This window comes from Peromyscus californicus, unplaced genomic scaffold (genome assembly GCF_007827085.1).
Source record: "Peromyscus californicus insignis strain IS unplaced genomic scaffold, ASM782708v3 Scaffold_14__1_contigs__length_90479793_seg_2, whole genome shotgun sequence".
NCBI lineage: Eukaryota > Metazoa > Chordata > Mammalia > Rodentia > Cricetidae > Peromyscus > Peromyscus californicus.
Genome location: NW_026294436.1, coordinates 65,715,843 through 65,739,692, shown reverse-complemented (window position 1 = coordinate 65,739,692; position 23,850 = coordinate 65,715,843). Strand labels below are relative to the sequence as shown.

The 23,850-nt window shown below is 43.3% G+C and overlaps 3 protein-coding genes across 20 annotated transcripts in view; 2 read left to right on the top strand and 1 right to left on the bottom strand.

Annotated features, from left to right (window-relative positions):
• Nucleotides 1-11,941, top strand: part of Nvl (nuclear VCP like) — a 126,157-nt gene extending 114,216 nt beyond the window's left edge. For all 17 annotated transcript variants that reach the window (XR_008218030.1, XR_008218027.1, XR_008218028.1 and 14 more), the window contains 3 exons: nucleotides 996-1,194; nucleotides 8,588-8,739; nucleotides 11,887-11,941. The gene's annotated coding sequence lies outside the window, so the exon portion shown is untranslated. The remainder of the gene's footprint in view (nucleotides 1-995; nucleotides 1,195-8,587; nucleotides 8,740-11,886) is intronic.
• LOC128110072 (epoxide hydrolase 1) overlaps nucleotides 1,082-23,850 on the top strand; it is an 88,766-nt gene continuing 65,997 nt past the window's right edge. Inside the window, exon 1 of one of the 2 annotated variants that reach the window (XM_052737825.1) lies at nucleotides 1,082-1,194. In XM_052737825.1, the coding sequence (XP_052593785.1) occupies nucleotides 1,140-1,194 (55 nt within the window). In that variant the 5' untranslated portion in view covers nucleotides 1,082-1,139. Of the gene's footprint in view, nucleotides 1,195-15,291; nucleotides 15,405-23,850 lie in introns of those variants that run through there. The other variant, XM_052737826.1, reaches the window with a different exon arrangement.
• Nucleotides 5,457-19,595, bottom strand: LOC128110078 (sphingolipid delta(4)-desaturase DES1-like). Its single transcript, XM_052737837.1, is given in 4 exon segments — nucleotides 5,457-6,214; nucleotides 6,217-6,247; nucleotides 7,952-8,694; nucleotides 19,514-19,595. Coding segments are annotated over 4 exon segments (957 nt in total). The 3' UTR covers nucleotides 5,457-6,113.

Sequence of the window (23,850 nt, the reverse complement as noted above, 5' to 3'; positions counted from 1 at the left end):
TATTTATATATTTATGGCTGTTATTCAGTTGGGTGAAATGTGAAAATTTAAAAGAATTTAGGAAACATTTTTCAATACAAACACTAAAAACAACATAAACCATCTTGGCCTTCCTATTCTATCTCCCACAAATTACAGTCTTGGCAGACAATTTCTATCTAGTTCATTACAGTATCTCTGTAAGAATTCGTTACATTTTCTTTACTGTGTGTGTGTGTACCGTGGTGTGCATGCAGAGGTCAAAAGGACAACTTGCAGGAATTGGTTTCTCCTTTCCCCATGTCTGTGTCCCCATCTCATGTTGAGGGGTGTGGTGGCCATCCCCATTACAATAGCTCTGACAAGATAGCAAATACATGTTGAACACTCTTTCTTGAGTATGAATTCTTAACGGTCATCTCAAAAGAAGAGTAAGACTCCCACTGTGTATTATTTAATTAGGTAAAATTAAATATAAACATTTAACTGTGTTTCACAGGAATGATACATACTCACACTGATAATTGCACAGAAGCTAATTAGACACAACCATTTGTAAATATTCATTTAGAGAGGTAGAGAATTCAAACAATCTCTCTCTCTCTCTCTCTCTCTCTCTCTCTCTCTCTCTCTCTCTCTCTCTCTCTGTGTCAGTGTTGCGTGTGTGTGTGTGTGTGTGTGTGTGTGTGTGTGTGGTGTGTGCATGAGTGTCTTCTTCAGTTGTTGCCCACCTTATTTTTTGAGACAGGGCCTCACCCTGCACCCTAAGCTCACTCATTAGACTAGACTGTTCAGGCAATGGCTCCAGGGATTCCCCCTGTCTCTGCCTCTCCAGGCTGGGATTACAGGTGCCCATCACCGAAAGAGTTTTTATTTTTTATTCTTTAAATGTGGATTCTGGGGATGGAACTCGGGTCCTCATGCCTGTGCAGCAAGAATTTCACCAACTGTACCATCACCTCAGGCCACTCCTCAGACAGAACAGAAAGATCACTTCATAATTTTAATACTTGCAGGTTTATACTGGTGGGCAGTGTTGATGCACGCCTGTAATTCCAGCAGTCTGGAGGCTGTGGCAAGAAGACCTCAAGGTTAAGGCTGATGTCAGTAACAGAACATTCCAGGCCAGACAGGGGTGCATAACAAGACTTTGTCTCTGAATGAAGAGAAGAACACTGAAAAATGAAAGTGTACAAAGGACATTGGCTGTTCTGGGTAAGCCATTCTGTTTTCTGTTTCTCTGACAAAGCAGATAGGGACCGGGAACTACATACTTCAAAAATTTCAATTTAATGGTTGTGAGGAGGGAGTGTGCCCCTGTATGAATGTCATGAGCACAGCCATGTCAAGGACCCCAGTGCCTAAGACCCAAGGACATGCAAGGCCTTCCCTGACCCAGTTATGTGCTGACAGTGTCAACCCTGCATCCTCCTCCTGGGTGACTGATGCTGAGACTGCTCCTCTACAGAGACCCCTGTTAAGATTAGGCAGCTTGCCTTCTTGGTCAGCAGTCTACAGTGAGCACAGAGTCTCCAGGCTGCTGGTGCGTCTCTGTCTGGACACTCAAGCTTCCCAAACCCAGCTTCTCTGCACATGTGTGTGTCATTTCTTCATTCTGTGTCCCCCCGGGCAGTCAGTCACAAAGCCATGTAAGCTGCAGCAAGTGGTGGCAGTCGTTTTCATAACGGCTAGGACACCTGCAGAGCTAGCTAAACGATGGTTTCTCCTCTCTGGCACTCTCCAGAATTATAAAAATCAACAGACTGTTAGAGTTGTTCTGTGGATCACAATTGTAAGCACTCCAAATGTCTCGGCTAAGCCCTCTTGCACTTGTTAACTTAGAAATCTTAACTAACACATAGGGGTGAATGAGACGTTGTGCACAAAAGTACTTGGTAAAGACCAAGTAAGCAAATCCTTGTAAAAGCTCCTTTATTTGGTGCTAGAAGATGCTTTTTTATTGTTTCTATTTTTCAAGATAGGATTTCACTGTGTAACAGCCTTGGCTGTCCTGGAACTTGCTCTGTAGACCAGGGTGGTCTCAAACTCTATAGATTACCTGCCTCTGCCTCCCAAGTGCTGGGATGAGAGGTATACTTCACCACCATCGCGGCTGGATAATTCTTGTAAATAGAGATTTCTTTGATGCCCCTGCTTCCAGTGACTTGAGGCTAAAGGATTTGCAGAATAGTTTGCCTAGACAGAAAATACCAGTGCTGCCCAGGAGGTGGTGCTCAGAAGTCAGGGAGGTCCTGGAAGGATGGAGGGTTGGAGCCCTGGGGAAAGTTCCACCCAGCATCAGGATTGATTTCCTGCCCACAACTACACCATAACCCCTTCCTGCCTGGTAAAAGTTTCTCACATACTTGAGCTATGGTCTGAACATGGAAACTGAGATACCAAAGTCCCCTCTATTTCCCTCAGGCAGACATTAAGTAAACCACTAATTTCTGTCTCCACAGTTTTCAGTAAAGCAGCATGTAGTGTGTTCTTAGCTTTCCCAGCACAGGGAGTCCACATGTAGTTAAGCGTGACGGGCCTGTTCCTCTGCAGTGATGAGAGCACACCCCAGGATGGGGGAGGAGAAGTCTCTGTGACCTGGTGTCAGAAAGGACGAAAAGTACTTTGGGTTTGGTCAGCTGTAGGGAGGGCTGAACATGGCCTGGTTCTGAGGTGTTGCCAGATAGTGAGTGAGAGTCTGGATTTGTGGTCCTGAAGGAGCTTTGTGAGGCCCAGCAGAGACCAGCAGGACCTGGGCTGTGTGGGGAGGACACAGGGTTGCTCCTATCAGCCATTTCTTTGTCTTAGATATATCCATGCTAGGGCTGTGTTAGACATTGCAGAGCTGCCTTGTCTGGTGGCCAGGTGCTGTGGAATTACACATGTTTGGTTTTAAAAGCAGCTTCAGTAGCTTGTGGTTCAGATTGTCATCAGTTCTTGGCATCTGTGTGTTAAACACAAGAGGGATTTTGCAGTTCTTTTGACTTCATTGCCTACTATGCTTAGGATCTGGGTGCATGCTGTACTCAGACATAGGCCCCCAATCTACATTCCTATTCAGGAGGGGAAGGAACCACAGCCAGCCTTCCCTGCTGCCCATCTCTTCCTCATCATCTGGGGATGGGGAGTCTCTTAGAACTGCTCACACTGTCCATAGCCTCATCTTCCTCTAGCTCTGGCCACAACACCATTCTTTAAACAGAAATGTACATTAGATATGTAACCTAAAATGAAGATTTAAAATTTCTGTTCCCTGACAACTAAAGTGTGGCACATTTATTCATATGCTTAGTGGGTCATTAGAGATCTTACTATTTTCCTACATTATTTACTCCTTAAATAAAGATGAGTTTGTAGCATGTTATTAATGAGTTGAAGTAGAAATGTTGCTCGTCCTGGACTGAAGTCTTTATAAACTGAACCCACTAAAACCTATATATAGACACTTTCCAAAATGAGAGGTTTTGTCTTTGTTTTGTTGTTGTTTGTTTGGTTGGTTTTGGTTTTTCAATACAGGGTTTGTCTGTATAGCCTTGGGACAGTCCTAAACTGGCTCAGTAGACCAGGCTGTCCTCAAACTGAAAGATCCAACTGCCCCTCCACCCAGGTACTGGGATTAAAGGTATGTATCACCACTGTGCAGCTTCCAATCTATTTTATTTCATAATTTAATGTCTTCTATGGAACAACTAGTTTTTCAGTTAAAGAATACCTATTTATCATTTCATCTCTCATGGTGTATTTTTGACATAGAAATTTAGCACTTCCCAAGTTTGCAAAATTTTATATTTCAATCTTCATTATAAATATGGAAGTTTTTTATTTCAGATATCAGTGTACTTTCCATTTTCCTTTTATACTAACATTCAAAAGACCATCTAGGGTTGGGGATTAGTTTCAGTCCCACTACAGATTCTAAAGTCTATGACTACTCAAATCCCATCAGTAAAACGCAGCATTACTTGCATACAATGAATACCTATCCATTCTTTCTCTGAAGTAAGTGCTAGATGATACCCATTCCCTCTCACAGTACACACATGTGTGTGAATAGTTCATACTGCTACATAACAGCTGTTATGCTGCAACCGATATAGAATGATGTACTTACACAGGGAAAGTCCGTGCATGTCCAGTACAGATGCAATTAGTTGTCTCTAGAATAAGATTTGATCTTCAGTTGTTTGGTCTTCAGTTTGATCTTTGGAAGAGGACTCTGAGGAAAAGGAAGTAGTGGGAGGTTTTGTAGTTGAAGTGAGGTAGGTTGTAGTTGCTTTTTTTCCCATGAGATGGTCTACTGTAGTCTTGGTTGTTGCAAGGGCAGGACTTTTCCTCCTGGTGAGACGGCTCACCTGGGTAAAAGTACTCGCCACACAAACTTACTCACCTGAGTTCAATCCTTGGACATGTCAGAAGGTGGAAAGAGAGAAACCACCTCAGAGTTGCCCTCTGACCTTCTTCACCTGAGCACTGTGGCATGCACACACCCCACTCAAGCACAACAATAAATAAACAACACACCACACCACCACAACAATAAATAAACGATGAAAATTTAAAAAGACATGACATTTCTCTTCTCAGGGTACTAGCATGTTCACTTGTGAAAATGAATTGGCCATATATTCTTGGTCTCTTTTAGTCCCTTTGTAGTTCTGCAAAACATTTGCCAGCGGCTCATCCCTTTCCTCAGGAGGGCCTGTTGGGATTTGGATAGCAGGCTATGGAATCTGTGTGTCAATTGGTAGGACTCAGGAACACCCCTTGGGGGTCTCCATGTATGAATTAGTGATGTGACTTGATTCCATTATCTGCTTTATAAAATTCCCTTATTATTTTGTGTGTATGGGTATGTTGATGGTGTGTAGGTGTACCTCGTGATGGAGTGCCTGTGGAGGCCAGAAGAGGGCATCAGATACCCTGGAACTGAAGATACAAACAATTGTGAGCAGCCATGTGTGTAGGGAATGGAACCTGGATCCTCTGGAATAGCAGCCAATGCTCAGAGCCACTGCATGGATATGGTGTCCACACAGCAATCCAGGAGGTCCTCCTGCATCCTCAGCACTGAAACCTGCATGTGGCATCCCACACTGACAGTCAGGACTTCTGGCCAGTGAGATCAGAGTCACCTCCCCTTCCCAAGGACTAAGGAAAGTGTTAGGGTCCTAGAGAAGTCCCACAAAAGACCATCATATACATATGCAATCAACAAGAGCATTTATTATCTTGACTGTAAAGGTACCAGCATGCTGGGACCCCACATCTGACACAAAGGCAAAATGGTGACCCCAAGGGAAGCTTACAGGTTCTTTTATACACAGCTAAAGGAATTCTAAAGGTAGTGAGGTCATTCTATCTGGATTGGCTTATGCCAGTGGCAATCATATTAGTACATTCCTGGTTGGCTAAGGCTATAGGTTTTCCATTTTTGGACAAGCCTGGACAAGTCCCAGGCTCTGTCCTTATTGTGCTTATTCCCTTACGCTACTGTGGGGCTGACTCAGACCTGGAATGTGCAGTTCCCCTCTCCTTGCTGTCAGGTCTGTTTGTGATTGATTGCCCTTTGTATGTGGCTTCTTCAGAAATGCCTATTCAGTTTCAAGAGGCAGGAAGTGAGGCCTAGTTCTTAACTGAGTTATTAGCAGCCTGCCATGGTACTTGCCTGGCCTTCTCAGAAAGTACTGGAAAAAAAAAACTGTTTTGAATGGAAAATTTAAAATAAGTTTCCACCATTACCCATGCAACCATATGTAATAAGAAAGAAAACTACAGGAAAAGCAATAGATATGTATACATTAATACCTTAGATCACTAGCTATTTTTAAAGTAAAACGTTGTGACAGAAACCCTACAAGAGAAATGGGCAGGTTTATAATATGCTTGCAAAATGACAGACAAGGGTGAACAGTCTCTCAGGGATGGTAATTGGACAAGCACACAGTTGAGCTCTGTGACAGAGTCAGACTGACAGGGAACCAGAACAGCTTCTTGATGTTATGGAGAGAGAATTCTTCTGGGGCAGCTTCTGAGCATCACTGATCTTAGTTTTAACAAGGAAAAAAAATCCACATTCTCAGCCCTTTAAAATCTTTGCAGAATTTGCTTTGGCTCTGATAGTGTTACTTCAAAAGCTATTTCCCTCTCTGAAGCCTCTTCACTCTGGAGTAGGGACTCAGTGTGTCATCCATCACAAAATCATACAGTACTTTGATCCAGGAGTAGTGATGGGGAGTTTATCATAGTATTCAGCTACTATTTTCCTCACCTGGAAGTGAAAAAACAAAGGGAGTGTTACTGAGGCCTCAAGGTGACAGGTGAGGGTCTGACAGACAGAGGGACAAAATACCAACTCAGCCAAAGGGCAACACCCTTGCTCATGGTCCTTCAGACTCCCTGCAGTTCTTCATGAATAAAATCGACAGATCACATGCACATAAACAGCTCAGTATCATAATCCACACTGGACTCTTATCAAAGCCAGTGGCAATCAGTTTAGCTTAGCAGATGGTACAGAGAAACACTGGGGTTCCAAAACTGTAAAATGACGGAGCCAGTCAGAGCCTGGATAAGCATTTGAGACATTTGTTAAGACTAAATGTACATTAGCAACCAGGATGACACAAAAGATGATAAATTATAAACATTAAAAGGATATAATATAAAACTTCAACTTTATGTATGGATTATAAGTTCTAGAGAATTTATTAGCCAGGTGACCAATACAAGGAAAATGCTAAGCCTGTTTAACAGTTGAAAGAGCAGTCACGTAGCCCTCATATGCCCTTCACCAGTTTGAAGGTGTGACACAGTGACCTCTGACAGTCGCCCTCTGCAATGTCCTGCAGAACACTCTTGTTCTCTTGCTGAATGTCGCACGCCTTTAATCCCAGCATTCAGGAGGCAGAGGCAGGCAGATTTCTGTGAGTTCGAGGCCAGCCTGGTCTATAAAGTGAGTTCCAGGAAAGGCGCAAAACTACACAGAGAAACCCTGTCTCGAAAAACCAAAAAAAAAAAAGAAAGAAATAATGAAACCTATTGGAATTCATGCCTGAGTTCTAGAAAACTTAACACTGGCAATTCATCCCTCAGTATCTCAACACGTGTTTCCAAAAGGTGTCACTCTATAAAGCAGAAAACACTTTTACTACATTATATTATACAAGTCGGTTCAAGGAAAAAAATGATAGTCCATGCCAGGGCATTGCAAATTGATGTCTACCCGATTTTCAGAACATTTACACAGCATTTCAAGGTTCTAATGAACAAATCAACTAGCTCCAAGTAATTCTGTAGTGAAGTTTCACAAAGTAGTAATAGTATTTCGTGGACCAGTCCACCCTTCCTAACAAAGCCCGTCAGCATGATGGTGACAAAACCTCCTCAGCCTGAGATTGCTGCTCACTCCATAGAAGGGTTTGTTTCCTAATTCTGAGTTTGTGGTATTGGAATGAAAATGGAAGGATTAGGAGGTGTGGCCTTCTTGGAGAGCTGTGTCACCAGGGTGGGCTTTGAGGTTTCAAAAACCCATGCCAGGTCCAGTCTCATCAGCACCACGCCTGCCTGCCTTCTGCCATGCTCCCCTCCATGAAGATCATGGGCTAACCCTCTGAAACTGTAAGCCAGCCCCTAATTAAATGCTTTCTTTTATAGGTTGCCTTGGTCATGGTGTCTCTCCACAGCAGTAGAACAGACATTGAAACACTGAAACAGCTATTTACTAGATAACAGATTTTACACATCTCCCAATGCTTCTGGACCTAAATTCAACCACTAAACTTAAGGATCTAAAAGAGTGTACCCTGGATAAAAACTAGCCTGTCAGGCATTAGATGTATATTACACTTTGATTTTCATTTTAATGAGCTTTGGTTGATAAAATATACTAGCTTCCTTTAAAATGATCAAGTAAAGACTAATTTGGATTATATTGCTATTAGAAATGAAAGTATTTATCAAATCCTTCACTTACCAGCGGCAGGTTTTTCCCAGGAATGTTGGGGAAGTCATGGTGTTCATTATGGTAGCCCACATTGAAGGTCAGGAAATTCAGAGGCCCATAATATGAGTATGTTTCATGTCCCTTTAGGAACATGCAATGTTCGGCTATAAAATGCCCAGAAATTGGGTGCAAACCCAGGCCAAGCAGGGAGGCTGCCAACATGTAGACTAAAGATTTAATTCCAAAAACATAGTAAACTATAATGTCAAAAATGATCTGAGCCACAGCATTGATGATTTCCAGATGAGAAACTGGTTTTGGGTTGATAAATAGAGGTCGGAAAATCACAAAGAGAGGCTGAAATATAACCCAGGCCAGCTTCCTGAATGTGGTGCAGAAGAACCAGGCCTCAAAATCGGTAGGAATGTCCACATCAAGGCCACCAACTCCGAGGTATCGATGGTGATCCATGTGGTATCTCTTAAAGGAAATCGAATATGGAACTCCCAAAGGGAGGTTAGCAAATATTCCAAACCATCTGTTCCACAGTGCCCTGTGGTGGCCAAATAAGAAATTGTGAGAAATCTCATGGATCCCCAGAGTCATTGAGTGGTTAATGGTGCCACCAAAGACAAAGGCCCAAAATATGACCCATTTCCATTCTAGGTCTTTCACTAAGTAAAATGAAGCCAGCTGGATGAGAACCATCAGAGTTATGATCCAGATGAGGTTGGGGTCAGGTTTCATCAAGGATTTTATCTCTGGATATTTTGCTGTAAGAGAAGAAAATACAACAAGAATCATAAATGGGGATTAGTGTAAGTACAATTATAATCAATTATGTTGAAGTAAACGTGTTGAAGAAATTATACTTAAAGGAGTTGGGGAGATAGCTCAGGGGGTAAGAGCACTTGCTGTGTAAATGTGAGGACCTGACTCAATTTCCAGTACTGAGGCCACTAACCATGCATGGCTTCCTGAGCCTGGAGTCCTAACACTGGTCGACTGGAGTCAGGAGGATCCCTGGGGTTGCCACTGGCCACCAGCCTAGCTCCAGGTTCAGGGAGAGACCCTGTCTCAAAGACTAAGGTGCAGAGTAATTGAGCAGGACACTCAATGACTGTCTCTGTACTCTGTGCACACAGATGCTGTTAGCTCCCACACACATGTGCACATATACCATACACACATAGAACACACACACACACACACACACACACACACACACACACACCACACACACAAACACACATGAAATTATAGTGAAGTGAACTCATTAATTACATTTTTCTCAAAATCATAATATTCCTGTTATTAAAGGTATAGCCAAATATTTATATGTTTTAGGGAAACAATATTTTGATAGCAAGTTCTAATATATGGTGACATAACAATGTATAATAGGGCTAGCCTTGAACTCACAGAAATCAGCATGCCTCTTCCTCCTAAGTGCTGGTATTAAAGGCATGTGCCACTACATCCAGCTGATTAGTTTTTTTCATCTTTTCAATTATGTTGTTCTAATTATGCTTTGGAATCTTTGCGTTATTAACACATGTGACAAAGGATAGGCCTAGTTTAAAGTCTTCTAAAATGTGAAACTTTTCTTCATTGTTCTCATGGACTAATTGACTCATTCCAAATAATCTGTACTGAATTTTCAGTAAGTAGTAATAGTTAAACACTACAATAGTAGCTCAAGATGCTTGCATTTAAAAATGAGCATTTTCATGAAAACATGATAGAACAATTAGTTATCAACATGTAGACTAATGAAGAGGACACCTTGGAGACTTATGAAGAGGACACCTTATAGACTAATGAAGAGGACACCTTGTAGACTAATGAAGAGGACACCTTGTAGACTAATGAAGAGTATATCTTATAGACTAATGAAGAGGACACCTTGTAGACTACTGAAGTGGACACCTTGTAGACGACTGAATTGGACACCTTGTAGACTACTGAAGAGGACACCTTGTAGACTAATGAAGTGGACACCTTGTAGACTAATGAAGTGGACACCTTATAGACTAATGAAGTGGACACCTTGTAGACTACTGAAGAGGACATCTTGGAGACTAATGAAGTAGACATCTTATAGACTAATGAAGTAGACACCTTGTAGACTAATGAAGTAGACACCTTGTAGACTACTGAAGAGGACACCTTGTAGACTAATGAAGTGGACACCTTGTAGACTAATGAAGTGGACACCTTATAGACTAATGAAGTGGACACCTTGTAGACTACTGAAGTGGACACCTTGTAGACTAATGAAGTGGACACCTTGTAGACTAATGAAGTGGACACCTTGTAGACTAATGAAGTGGACACCTTGTAGACTACTGAAGAGGACACCTTGTAGACTACTGAAGTGGACACCTTGTAGACTAATGAAGTGGACACCTTCCATTAAGCATGCACAACTATTAACTAAAACTGTGTCAAAGAACTAATGATAAAATCATAAAACTAAAAGAAAATATTGATGGAAATCTTTATGACCTCTGTGATTTCTTACACACACTACTCAAAGGTATTTGATTAAAGAAAAAAAGGAGAAATTGGATTGCATTAAAATATTTTCTACTGTAAATGATGCCATTGAAAAATTGAAAACTATTCAAAACATGGGGAATCACATTTGGAAAGTATCTATTTGATAAGGAAACTTTATGTAGAGTGTATAAGGAACTTTTAAAGCTTATACAAACAAGTGATAATACAATTGAAAAACTGCATAATGTCTGAACAACTCTTTCTCCAAAAACATATGTGATGGCGAATCTTGTTTGTTAACTTGACTACCTCTGGAATTAACTAAAACCAAAGCATCTGGGCATGCCTGTGATGGATTTTTCTTGGTTGGATTATCTGAGGTGGAAGATCCATCCTAAATCTGAGCCAAACTTTCTGGTGACAACCCGCATAAAAGAACACAGAAGAAGGAAGCGTTTGCTGTTTGCCTGTTTGCCCTCACTCTCCCTGGTAGTTCATCTCTCCTATTCCTGAGGCATTCCTTGACTGGTGTTAGACCCTACCTCTTCAGGATTCCACTGTAGACTGAAGACCAGCAGCTCTTTAGGACTTCCCTGGGACTCCAGCAGTAGACTTTGACTGCTGAGATATCCAGCCTCTTGAACTGAACATCTACTGGATACTTGGTTCTTATATCGAGACAGCCATTGTTGGACTACCCAGACCACAGCCTGTCAGCCACTCTAACAAACCCCTTTCTTTCCTTGCTACCCCTGTGCCAGGATGACTGACATGAGCAACTGTGCCTGGCTATAATGTAGGTGCTGGGGTCTGAATTCAGGTCATCATGCCTACAGGACAAGCACTGTATTGACTGAGCTATATCTCTAAGGCCGCTTCATTCTTATTTATCATAGCTTAATAATACATTATTGTATATACACACACCACTCTTTCTTTATCCATGCTGCTCATTGATAGGCACCTCAGTCAATTCCATAACTTAGCTATTGTGACTGTTACAACACGTGACTGTGCAAGTTTCTCTTTTGTATGCTGACTTTACTCACTTTGGAAGTATAGCAGGAAGTGGGAGAGAAAATTATATGGTAGATCTATTTGTAGACTATTTGGGGGAAAATCGCTATTTTTTTAGAGTTAAGTTTTAGAAAAATCTATTCTGTTCTCCATAGTAACTATATAGTTTACCACCCAAACAGCAGTGCCTTTTCTCTGTTTATGTTTCTCTGATGGCTAAAGACATGGAGGAATTTTCCATATAATTGTCATTTGTATTTAATTTTTGAGAAGTGGCTCTTCAGATCATTAACTCCTTTCAAACTTGGATTAATTGTGGGTTTCATTGTTTTTAGAAATCCTTATGTATTCTGGATGTTAGCTTTCTGTCACATGACTAATTGGAAATATGTTCTTCCATCTGTACATTGTCTCTTCACACCTTTGCTGTTCCCTTTGCTCTGCAGAAGCTTGCAAGATTGGTAGAAGCCTGTTAATGAACCTGGCTTGTGTTTGCCTTTGGACTCTGCTCATTGCTGATATCTCCAAGTGTTCGCCGCCCTGTGTTTAGTCCAGCAGGTTCAAGTCTTACATTCAACTACTTGGTGCATTTTGAGCTGACTTTTTTTTTTTCAAGACAGGGTTTCTCTGTATGTGATCCTGGCTGTCCTGGAACTCACTCTATAGACCAGACTCCCCTTGAATTCATAGAAATCTGCCTGCCTCTGCCTCTTGAGTGCTGGCATTAAAGGCATGCATCACCACTGCCAGCTTGAGTTGACTTTTCTACACATTGATAAGAGTAAAATTTCAGTATGGTACATGTGGATCATTTTTGTGTCTTCTTCAATTTTTCATCTATATTTTGTAATTTTCATTCCTGAAGACTCTTACTTCATAACTAAAGATTATTCTGAGCAATTTAACTTTTTTTCTTTTTGAGATATGGTTTCTTTGTGTAGCCTTGGCTATACTGGAACTCACTCTGTAGACCAGGGCTGGCCTCAAACTCAGAAACCTGCCTGCCTCTGCCTTCTGAGTGATGGGATTAAAGCGGTGCCCCCACTGCCCCTTGCTTTTTAACTTTTTAAAGCTATTGTGGAGTTGGGTTTGGCTTCATGTTTTTCTTTCTCAGCAATTTCTTTTGGGAATATAGAAAAGACACAGATTTTAAAAGGCTAGGTCTTCTTTATGTCTCCCAGTTTGGTCTCAAACTTGAGGGACCTTTGTAGTTCTCCTGCCTCAGCTCCCTGAGTAGTATACAAGAGTGCATCACCATGCTCAGCAAACAAACTAACTTTGGTATGTGTGTTTGTATCCTATGATGTTACTGAATTTGTTCTCAGTTGTGGTGTTTTGAATGAGAAGGCCTCCCATATCTCACATATTTGCATGCTTAGTCCCTAGTTGATGAACTGTTTGGAAAGATTAGGAGGTGTGTCCTTGTTGGAGGATTTGTGTTGCTGAGGGTGGGCTTTGAGGTTTGAAAAGCTCACACCAGCCACAGCCGCCCCCCCCCCCTCTGCCAGCAGCCATGTCACAGGAACAATAGGTGGCAATTGAAGTTGTAGGTGTCAGTCCACCAGAAGAAAAACTCTTTCTGGGTATAACCTTGTAAGCAAGGCCACAAGGCCTCAGACTCTGGAGTGTCTTTTGCTTCTGTTGTGCTTTTACATGTTGCTGATACAATTTTTCTCTGGTATCTGACATGGTGTATATTGCATGTGGGGGGTCCCTCACTGCCTGTATTGTAGTGTGTTTATCTCATGAAAACATCCCAATCTACTGGGCACTTATATTCATGGACTGGCAGGAAGATGATTCCTCCTTAAGCTGTATTGTCTAATTGATACAGAGATTTGATGAATAAAAATAAATACTAGGATACATTTCATAGCTAAGGCCTATGAGTTCCATTTAGGATCTGCTTCAGATCACAGATCAGATTTATGATTTAGGAAAACATTTGAGTCCAGGAGCCAGGCTGGTTCAAAGTCTTTTAATTTTAATGCTGAGAAATGCAGTCACAGGTTTCATGTGCACCATTAGGTAAAACAAAGCTTCAAAATATCTTCAGATTAGACCGGATGCCTTATTAATAGTTTTTAAGATAAACATTCCCAGAAAAACAATCTATAGTTCACAAGGACATAGCTGACCTATCTGGCTACGTCATAAATACAAAACAGCCCAATTATTGCTAGCTAGCAAATGATTAATTCCTTGTACCCATTCCTGACCTCAATTTGTGAAAATAAATTCTTATTAGTCAGGGCTACAAAAAATAATTTGACTCTGTAGCCCCAAAACAAGGGCTACAGGTTTCTTTTGATAGTCAGGAGTCACACACATGGCAAAAAGTACATTTGAGATTTAAAGCATCGTGAGAGTGCCAACTGAGCCAAAGCTAAAAGATACATGTTATCTCAGGAATGTTGACTTGAACCTAAATTAGAGGATTTATGGCATCTCTTTGCCTGGAGACTTGGCACTCTCTAGATACCTTCTAATTGCAGGGTGTAAATTCAAAATGTTTACAGGGTCATTGAGTCATTTTAAATTGCTTTTTCTCTGCCTGAGAGATTGCAGGGCTTGAGGTCAAAGTGGCTAATACACTCAGAAATGTTGCAAGTACACAACTTTCTCATTTTGGGGGGCTCTCCAGCAGTTTAGGTTTGTGATTTCTTTAAAATTCCTCATATGATTACCTCTAAAGATAGATAATAAAGTAACTGATTCTTTTTTTTAATCACTACAATTTACAGCCTGTCAACTAAAGAGTTGGCTGAGAAAACACATTTCTTGCTTGCTCATGACAGGCTACTTAGATATATTACATGTGAGTTGTTGGGATGACCCTGTTTCTAACCATGTCTTTACCTATGGAATGTGACCTCTTTGTGACTCCTGTATTGCCTGAAAGATTCTGTTGGGGTATTTAAGCAGTGGCGGGAAAGGGAAAAAAGAAGATGAACAACATGAGAGAATAAAGAAAGGAACCATCAAGAGAACACATGAGTGTCTTCATTTTCCCTAACCCACAGATAGAAAAGTCTTAGCTTCACCAACGCTGTGGATTTTCCTTAGAGCCCTGTGCACTGCCTGGAGGCCGGAACCTTGAGGTGGCAATATCTCTCTGTCTCTCTCTCTGCCTGCTGCCTGCAGATCAGGATGTTAGCCATGTCTGCCTGCATGCCAACATGCTTCCCACCATGATGGTAATAGACCAGCCCTCTGAAACTGTAAGCAAGCCCCCAGTTAATGCTTTCTCTTATGAAGACTTGCCTTGAGTATGGTGTCTCTCCACAGCAATAGAACATGAAGACATCATTTTCTCTCTTTTTACATGAATTTCATTTTTATTTATGTGTACATGTGTTTGCATCTATGAAGGTGTGTATGGGTATCCATGGAAGACGGAAGAAGGTGTTGGATCCCATAGAGCTTGAGTTACAGGCAACTGTGAGGTCCCTGATATAAGTGATGCTGAGAACTGAACTCCAGTCCAGCAGTGCACACTTTTAACTGCTGGCCATTTCTCTAGACACTGTTTGTCAGTTTTTTTTTTTTTTTTTTTTTTTTTTTTTTTTGGGTTTTTCGAGACAGGGTTTCTCTGTGTAGCTTTGCGCCTTTCCTGGAACTCACTTGGTAGGCCAGGCTGGCCTCGAACTCACAGAGATTCGCCTGGCTCTGCCTCCCGAGTGCTGGGATTAAAGGCGTGCGCCACCACCGCCCGGCTGTTTGTCAGTTCTAATAGCCTTTTGGTGGATTCTGTTTTCCTACATGTAGGATAATATGGGCAACTGAATTTGTTTCTTGTCTTTCTTCTGCTTATTTGAACTTTCTAAAACTTCTTAGGCTTATTCTGCAGAAGAGCAGTGAGTGTCTTTTGTGCCCAGAGCCTGGAGGCCACCAGAGGAAAAGAAGATTTCTGCTGTGCCAGAAAGCCTCGAGCAAAAAGCGAAGAATCTCCACAGAAGTGAAGGTAAGGCACCTGAAGAACAAGTGTGCCTTAAAGACACTTTGAAAGGTGGGAGGAAGCTCATCTGTGAGAAAAGGAATCCAGGCAGATGTACAAGATTGACACTAGCATGGCTGGCAAGAAGAGCTGGAAACTTCTGTGTCCCTACAAAACCAAAATTGGGGTTTGTCACCAGAACTCAGGATATCTATGCTGTAGCCCAAAGGTCTGCAAGATGTTGCATTTTCTCTGCCTGTGCCACATCTCCAATGACAGACACCTTTGTTAAAGCCAACAGACTTCAGTTCCCATGCTGAGGATTGTGGAACCACACAATGCATGGGAGTACCCCAACATGAAGTCTGTAAATAAGCTAATCTACAAGCCTGGGGATGGCAAAATCAGTAAGAAGTGAATTACCTTGACAGATAATTCCTTAATTGCTTGATCTCTTGTATGATTATCTCATCTGCATGGAGGGTCTAATTCCTGGGATCTATACAATTGGAAAATGCTTCAAGGAAGCAAATAACCTCCTAAGGCTCAATAGAGAGAGAGAGAGAGAGAGAGAGAGAGAGAGAGAGAGAGAGAGAGAGAGAGAGAGTGAGAGAGAGAGAGAGAGAGAGCAGGTGAGTGTCACCCTGGCCTTCTTCCTGAATATGGAGGAAATACTTTCAGTTCTTTCCCCGTTCAGTATGATGTTGGCTGGGCCTCAGACCCATTCTCATAAATTCTTTGCCAAGCATTCCATTCTCATAGTTTCTGTAGCTTCTATTGCTAAGAAGTTATTTTGTTCTTTTTCTAGCATCATATTGCCAAGTTTTACATACATTTTATAAGCTTATTTTGAAATTTTTGGGTGTGTCTGGTTGATCAGATTTCTCTGCCAATTTTATGAAATGGACTTATTAGGGTGTGAATGGTTTTCCCTTGAAGATGTGCCTCGAAGTTTCAGTTTGCTATGCAATGTTGACTTTATTTTTATTATTGTAGCTGCAACTTTTCCTATGTCCTGCCTGGTCCCAAGGCCACTCGGTCCCAAGTAAACACACAGACGCTTTTATTAACTATGAACTGTTTGGTCTATGGCTCAGGCTTCTTGCTAGCTAGCTCTTTCATCTTAAATTAACCCATTTCTATTAATCTATGTTTTGCCACACGACTTTGTGGTATTACCTATGTTCCATTACCTCTTGCTCCCCCAGTGTCTCCTCTGACTCTACCTTCTTCTTGTCTCTCTGCTTGGATTCCCCACCTGGCTCTATTCTGCCTAGCCATAGGCCATAGCAGCCTCTTTATTAATGAATGGCAACAACACATATTCACAGAATACAGAAAGACCATCCCATAGCACATTAGAGTATCCCTATACCATCTGTGGCTGTGAGTGATGACTTTGGCACAACGTATACTATGCAGAATCAGCAAGAGCCACTGTCCTCTAGAGTGTTATGACAGCAACGACATGCTAATGGTCCAAGCAGTGTGTTGTAGACAGCAGCGGGTGTGAGGGCCTCACAGTGTGGCTTCTCCTACAGTGCAACTGGTGGTCGGTGTAGGAGAGTGGGCACTGTTGAGGCTAGCTCTGCAGCAGCAAGGGCCTAGGACACTGTTGGCCCCAGCAGTGGTGAAGTGCTGAAGCCCTTGTCCTCTGACCTCTCAGAGGTGTGGCTCAAAGAGGCAGCAGTGAGAAGCACAGCACCCCCTCTTTGGCACTTGCACCCCAGACACACTCTTTCAGCTGAAGTGCACTTTAGGAGTAGAAGCCATCTGAATGGAGCAGGGTGGGGTTTCTTTTCATCCCCTTGGTCCAGGAACACCCACTGGGGGATTGTTTGTAAAGCATGAAATGGACTTTTAACACTAGCTCTAACTACAGATTCAAAAATGCGTGAATGTCAGCTGTTAAAACAGCATCTATGGCCAGGCGGTGGTGGCGCACGCCTTTAATCCCAGCACTCAGGAGGCAGAGCCAGGCGGATCTCTGTGAGTTCGAGGCCAGCCTGGGCTACCAAGTGAGTCCCAGAAAAGGCGCAAAGCTACACAGAGAAATCCTGTCTCGAAAAACCAAAAAAAAAACAAAAAACAAAAAACCAGCATCTATGGGCCTGGTGATGGTGGCACACGCCTTTAATCCCAGTGCTTGGGAGGCAGAGGCAGGCGGATCTCTGTGAATTTGAGGCCAGCCTGGTCTACAGAGCAAGTTCCAGGACAGTCAGGACTGTTACACAGAGAAATCCTGTCTCAAAAAAACCAAAAATAAATAAATAAATAAATAAATAAATAAATAAATAATCTATGATCTCTTCTTTTTCCTCCTGCGAAGAAACTTGACAGAAATTTCAGAAATATGCCATCATGTCATGTAATTTAATCAAATATCCTGATTTTCTTGCCTAAGGCCATTCTATCTCTGTCTTCAGAAACGCACACTGAGTAGCATTTATGCCTCTTGGAAAATGGTATAATATTCATTGAGATTCGGGTGAGATGGCTCAATGCTAAGTTTGTACGGAGACTCCCTGTTGGGACAAACATCAATTACAGTTTCTCATTTCTTTAATTTTCTGACTATTGATGAGATCATGAATCCCAGTGTTTGAGGGTGGGTTTTCTTAAAGTGGATATCACATTATTATTATGCAATATGTAGATAAGCATAGATAAGGTTACCACATGCCTTCTCATATCAAGTATGCAGAAGCGATTTGCAAAATGAGAGAGAGAGCATGCAAGAACCAAGTCTCCCTGCCCACAAGGTCTCCTGGGACTCTGTGTAAACAAACTGGCCTGGAACTCACAAAGCCCCACCTGGCTCTAACTCTGGATGCTGGGATTCAGGTGGCTCCCATCTCAGCTGGCGAGCCCAAAGTCTTTCAAGGGCTTCCCTTAATGCGCACCTTAAAGTTCCTCTCACCATCAGTAATTGAGTTGTTAAACCTGATTTCAGTGTCACTGCTAAGTCATCCATGAAATAAGGAATTTCTAACTTAGATACTCATGAAAACAGGGCCTTGTCTTTTCATTGGAAAAATGGACGTCAAGAGAAAGCAAACTGTTGTGTATAGCAGAGATCTCCGGGGGTTGGGGGTGTGCCACAGTGTAGAGCTGCTGTGTGAGACCCTGGGTTTGGTCCCCAGCACTGGAGGAAGGGCTCCTCACATTCACCCCCTCCCATTCGCGTCCTTGGTTTAAAGAGAACAGGTTAGAAGCATGCTCTTTGCAGACAGTCTAACCCAGGTTACATCCTCCTCCTAGCGCCGATCTCCTTCACTCTCACTGCATCTTCTAAAAGGCAGAAAAGGCAGAACACTGGAATGAGGAGAAGTTAGGCAATGTCAGAGAGAACCCAACTCAAAAGGCTGGTGGGTCATGAAGAGCAGTCTGGGAGAGAGGAGAGAATTCCCTGGGAACAGGGAAGGGCCCTGTAAACTCTAGAGTTGTGAGAACTGGGTAGTCTGGCTTAAAGCCTGAATGAACAGCCATGAGACCACTGGAAGAAGCCAGTAATCGTCCCTGTTCAGCTAATCACCCATATTTCAGTCTCTTTAATCACAAACCCCAAAAGGATAAAAAATGCCTTCGATTCTGTCCTGAGGGCAGATGTGAGTACACCAGGACCTGTCCTCTCTAAAAAGTCCTGGAGTCACAGGGTAGGGTGCTGGCCCCTGATAGTACTGTCTCTCGCTTAGGACCACAAGAGGGTGGCTCCAGCAGCTCTGGGGCCATTCAGCATCATGCAATTTGCTTCACATGCCTGCTGCCTGGCTTTGCCCTTCTCCTGGAGACATTCGATGAGGCATTTGAATTGCAACCTAGCCATGGCTCAGGAATCTCTGAGTTGGAGGATCTTGCTGGAGATAGCCCGGCCAAAGGGACCCTTAGCTCTAAGGTCAACAGAGGCAAGATGAGTGAAGGGACCAGCTTGTTCCTCCTAAAGAAAGGCCAGTGCAGCAGAGAGACAGGTAGACCCTGTACCCAGTTCTGCACTGTGTGCCCCAAGCCTCCTGAGGGATTCTCACCTGGGTGACCCCAACCAAGCCTTGGCAATAGGGAGTCGGGGAAGGGAATAGGGAGGTGGCAGCGCCTTGTCTTAGGTATCCCTGACATAACTGACAGGCATAAAATCTCACCCAAGATCTCCCGACGTCGATCCTTGTGCAGCTGATTAGTGTAGACCCACTCAAAATCTTTCTGTGAAGCGTGGTTCCGCATGGCTGTGTGCAGACCTGCACCTTCAGGTGCAGCCCTGTGAAGGTGATGGTGTTGGTGGCAGTTGTTGCCTGTGTCTGTGGTTGCCTGCACAGGCTGAGTAAACCCCTGAAAGTGGCACAAAACCCCGCCCAGTCTCCAGCCCCGCCCAGTCTCCAGCCCCGCCCAGTATCCGGCCCCACTCAGTCTCCAGCCACGCCCAGTATCCAGCCCCACTCAGTCTCCAGCCCCGCCCAGTCTCCAGCCCCGCCCAGTCAGGGCCCCGCAGCCCACTCAGCAGGCTGTGCCTCCAGGTTTGGATGCCGGTTCCTCAAGAGTTCCAACTCCTGTAGTCTGTATGCACCACGGCCAGTGCCTGAGCACAGTCTCCAAGAACTTGGAGCTCACCTCCTTTGGGGGTGGACAGAATGTGTGGGAGAGTCAAGGCTAAGAATGTACAAGAAAACAACAGACATTTGGTGGTGAGCAGCTAAGAGGAGGCCGGGAGCTCCTTAAGAACATGCTGAGCCATGCATGCACCATTAAGTTACCAGAGAAAACTTAACGACTGGCCACAAAAGCTACCCTTGAGCCTGGAGAAGAGCTTTCTTGTGGGGATATGCATGTGGATGCCTTTAAATTAAACAGCCATTTAAAAAGAGAAAAAGCTGAAGAAACCACAAGTTCCCACATGGACACAGATGATGGCTGCACATTAAGCGCTTGTCATGAGCTGCTCTGCACTCAGCACCCACACTCCCCATGCAGTCTGAGGTTAGCTTACAGCCAAGCTCCAAGGACAATGAGTCACTGTGCCACGCCCAGCCACAGCAGCTGAGGTGGTAAGACTATGGCCCGGACTAGTCCTTCAAGCTCTGGAAGAGCTGGAGATAGAGGAAAAAACCACAGATGGGTCTTAGTTAAGTTGCTATTGCTGTGAAGAGACACAGTGAGCATGGCAACTCTTATAAAGAAACATTTCGTTGTGGTGGCTTGTTTACAGTTTCAGAGGTTCAGTCCATTATCGTCATGGTGGGACGTGGCTGCATGCCGGCAGGTGTGGTGCTGGAGAAGCTGAGAGTCCTACATCTTGCAGGCAGCAGGAAGTGGTCTATCTCCCTGGGAGTAACTTAAGCTCATAGGAAATCTCAAAGCCCACCCTCACAGTGACACACTTCCTCCAACAAGGCTACACCTCCTAAGAGTGCCACTCCCCTTGAGGGCCATTTTCCTTCTAACCACCACAGGCTGTGACCAAAACCTCAGGAAGGAGACTGGAACAGAATCAGCCAGTGTCTGTTAGAACAAATGGTGTTGCATTGCCCTCTTGTGAAGGAAGAAAGAAAGGGAGGGAGGGAGGAAACATAGGCTGTATAGTTCCCTTTACATGACAGTATAGAAAACAAGTCTAATGAGGGATAGAAAGTAAGTCACTCGCCGATCAGGGGTAGTGCACACCTTTAATCCCAGGCAGAGGAAGGTGGATCTCTGTGAGTTCGAGGCCAGCCTGATCTACCAAGTGAGTGCCAGGACAGCCAGGGCTACACAGAGAAACCCCGTCTCAATAAAACAAAAATAAAATAAAGTAAGTCAGTGGTTGTCTGAGTCCGAGATATGAAAACATTCTGTATGCTGATTATTGTGATGGTGAGTGAACAGTACAGTAAACAATGGGAGAATTTCACTCCTCAGTAGCAGTCCTAAGCTGCTGGTGGCACTCAGTCTTGTAGGGAGCTTTAGCAGTAGGTTTCTATATGATGTTTGCTGTGGGATGTTCTGTACGTTAAATGTGTTGCTCTGACTGGTTAATAAATAAAACACTGATTGACCAGTAGCCAGGCAGGAAGTATAGGTGGGACAAGCAGAGAAGAGAATTCTGGGAACAGGAAGGCTGAATGAGAAGACGCTGCCAGCTGCTGCCATGAAAAGCGAGATGTAAGGTACCAGTAAGCCAGGAGCCACGTGGCAACTTATAGACTAATAAAAATGAGTTAAGATATAAGAACTAGATAACAAGAAGCCTGCTGCAGCCATACAGTTTGTAAGCAATGTAAGTCTCTGCATGTTTACTTGGTTGTGTCTAAGCAGCTGCGGGACTGGTGGGTGAGAGAGATTTGTCCTGACTGTGGGCCAGGCAGGACTGGAGAAGACTCCAGCTACAGATGTTTTTAAAGGTCTTTACTCCCTCCTCTTTCTTACTCCTCCCATCCTCCACCCCATTGAAACCCTCCTGCTCCGTCATTTCTTTATTCCACCTGTATTCTATCCCCCTTCCCTTCAAGCATCCCCTCCCTGTGGTGCTTCCTGCCATGTCTAGGTCAGAGTCTGCTCCCCTAGCACTGTTTACTCCTGAGGACCAACCATAAGAATCTTCTGAGTTCTGCTCTCCCAGACATGTGACCTTGTTGTGTTCACCTCCTGAGGCTCATGAGCCTTCCCCTCCCTCCTGGAAGGAGTACTGTCATGAGGAAACTGTCACAAAACAGGAAACTGTCAGAGGAAACTGTCACAAAACAGGAAACTGTCAGAGGAAACTGTCACAAAACAGGAAACTGTCAAAGGAAACTGTCACAAAACAGGAAACTGTCACGAGGAAACTGTCACAAAACAGGAAACTGTCACAAAGAAACCATCACAAAACAAGAAACTGTCATGAGGAAACTGTCACAAAACAGGAAACTGTCAGAGGAAACTGTCACAAAACAGGAAACTGTCAGAGGAAACCGTCACAAAACAGGAAACTGTCAGAGGAAACCATCACAAACAGGAAACTATCAGAGGAAACCATCACAAACAGGAAACTGTCACGAGGAAAGCGTCACAAAACAGGAAACTGTCAGAGGAAACTGTCACAAAACAGGAAACTGTCACGAAGAAACCGTCACAAAACAGGAAACTGTCAGAGGAAACCATCACAAAACAAGAAACTGTCACGAGGAAACCATCACAAAACAGGAAACTGTCAGAGGAAACCGTCACAAACAGGAAACTGTCATGAGGAAACTGTCACAAAACAGGAAACTGTCACAAAACAGGAAACTGTCAGAGGAAACTGTCACAAAACAGGAAACTGTCACGAAGAAACCGTCACAAAACAGGAAACTGTCAGAGGAAACCATCACAAAACAGGAAACTGTCAGAGGAAACTGTCACAAAACAGGAAACTGTCAGAGGAAACTGTCACAAAACAGGAAACTGTCAGAGGAAACCATCACAAACAGGAAACTGTCAGAGGAAACCATCACAAACAGGAAACTGTCACGAGGAAACCGTCACAAAACAGGAAACTGTCACAAGGAAACCGTCACGAAACAGGAAACTGTCAGAGGAAACTGTCACAAAACAGGAAACTGTTATGCAACAGGGGTCAAAGTGCTTCTCAAAAACCTGTTAAGGCCTGAGCTGAGCATGGCAGCTGTGCCTCAATCCCCATACTTGGAAGGCAGAAGCAGAAAGGTCACAAATTCAAGGCCATCTTGCGCTGCAATCGTCAGCTCCCTTGTCAATAAACCAGTGGCTGAAATTGGCTCAGTGATTAGGCTTTTGTCTAAGCATCAGCAGGCTCTAGATTCAATCCCCATTGTACAAAACAAAAGAGTTAATAGTTATATGTCAGGGTTGAACAAAAATGTGACACAAGAATCAGAATCCAGATTTTCTAGTCGTCACTTATTTATAAATGCTACAAAAGCATTCCTGGGTCAAATGAGGAAATTAAGGTATACAAATTTGCAACAACCAAATCATGAAAATTCCCTTAGATCAGTGGTTCTCCACCTTCCTAACGCTGTGACCCTTTAATACAGTTCCTCAGGTTGTGATGACCCCCCAACCATAAAATTATTTTCGTTGCTCCTTCATAACTGTAATTTTTGTGGAGTGGTGTCTCAGTTCCTAAGTCACAACCCATGGGTTGAGAACCTCTGCCTTAGACACTCATACATGAATGAATGTACAAAGAAAATATGTACGGTGAAGTTTCGCTCAGTCATAAAAAGAAGGAAATTAGGTAGCATTGGATGAATGGGTGGAACTGGAGTTCATTGCATCAAGGGAAACAAGCCAGGCCCACAAAGTCAGGTGTCACAGTTTTTCATCATATGTGGAGTCTAGGCAGAGGGGAGAGATTAAAAAGAAGGACAAGATAGTAAAGGGGCCCTGCCAGAGACATGGAAAGGAAAGAAGTGGGCAGGGACAGGGCTTTTAAGAAATAAGAGCATCAAAATTCTTGTTTTCTAAGCCAGTTTTTTATGTAAATGTTACAGAGATGGTACAACTT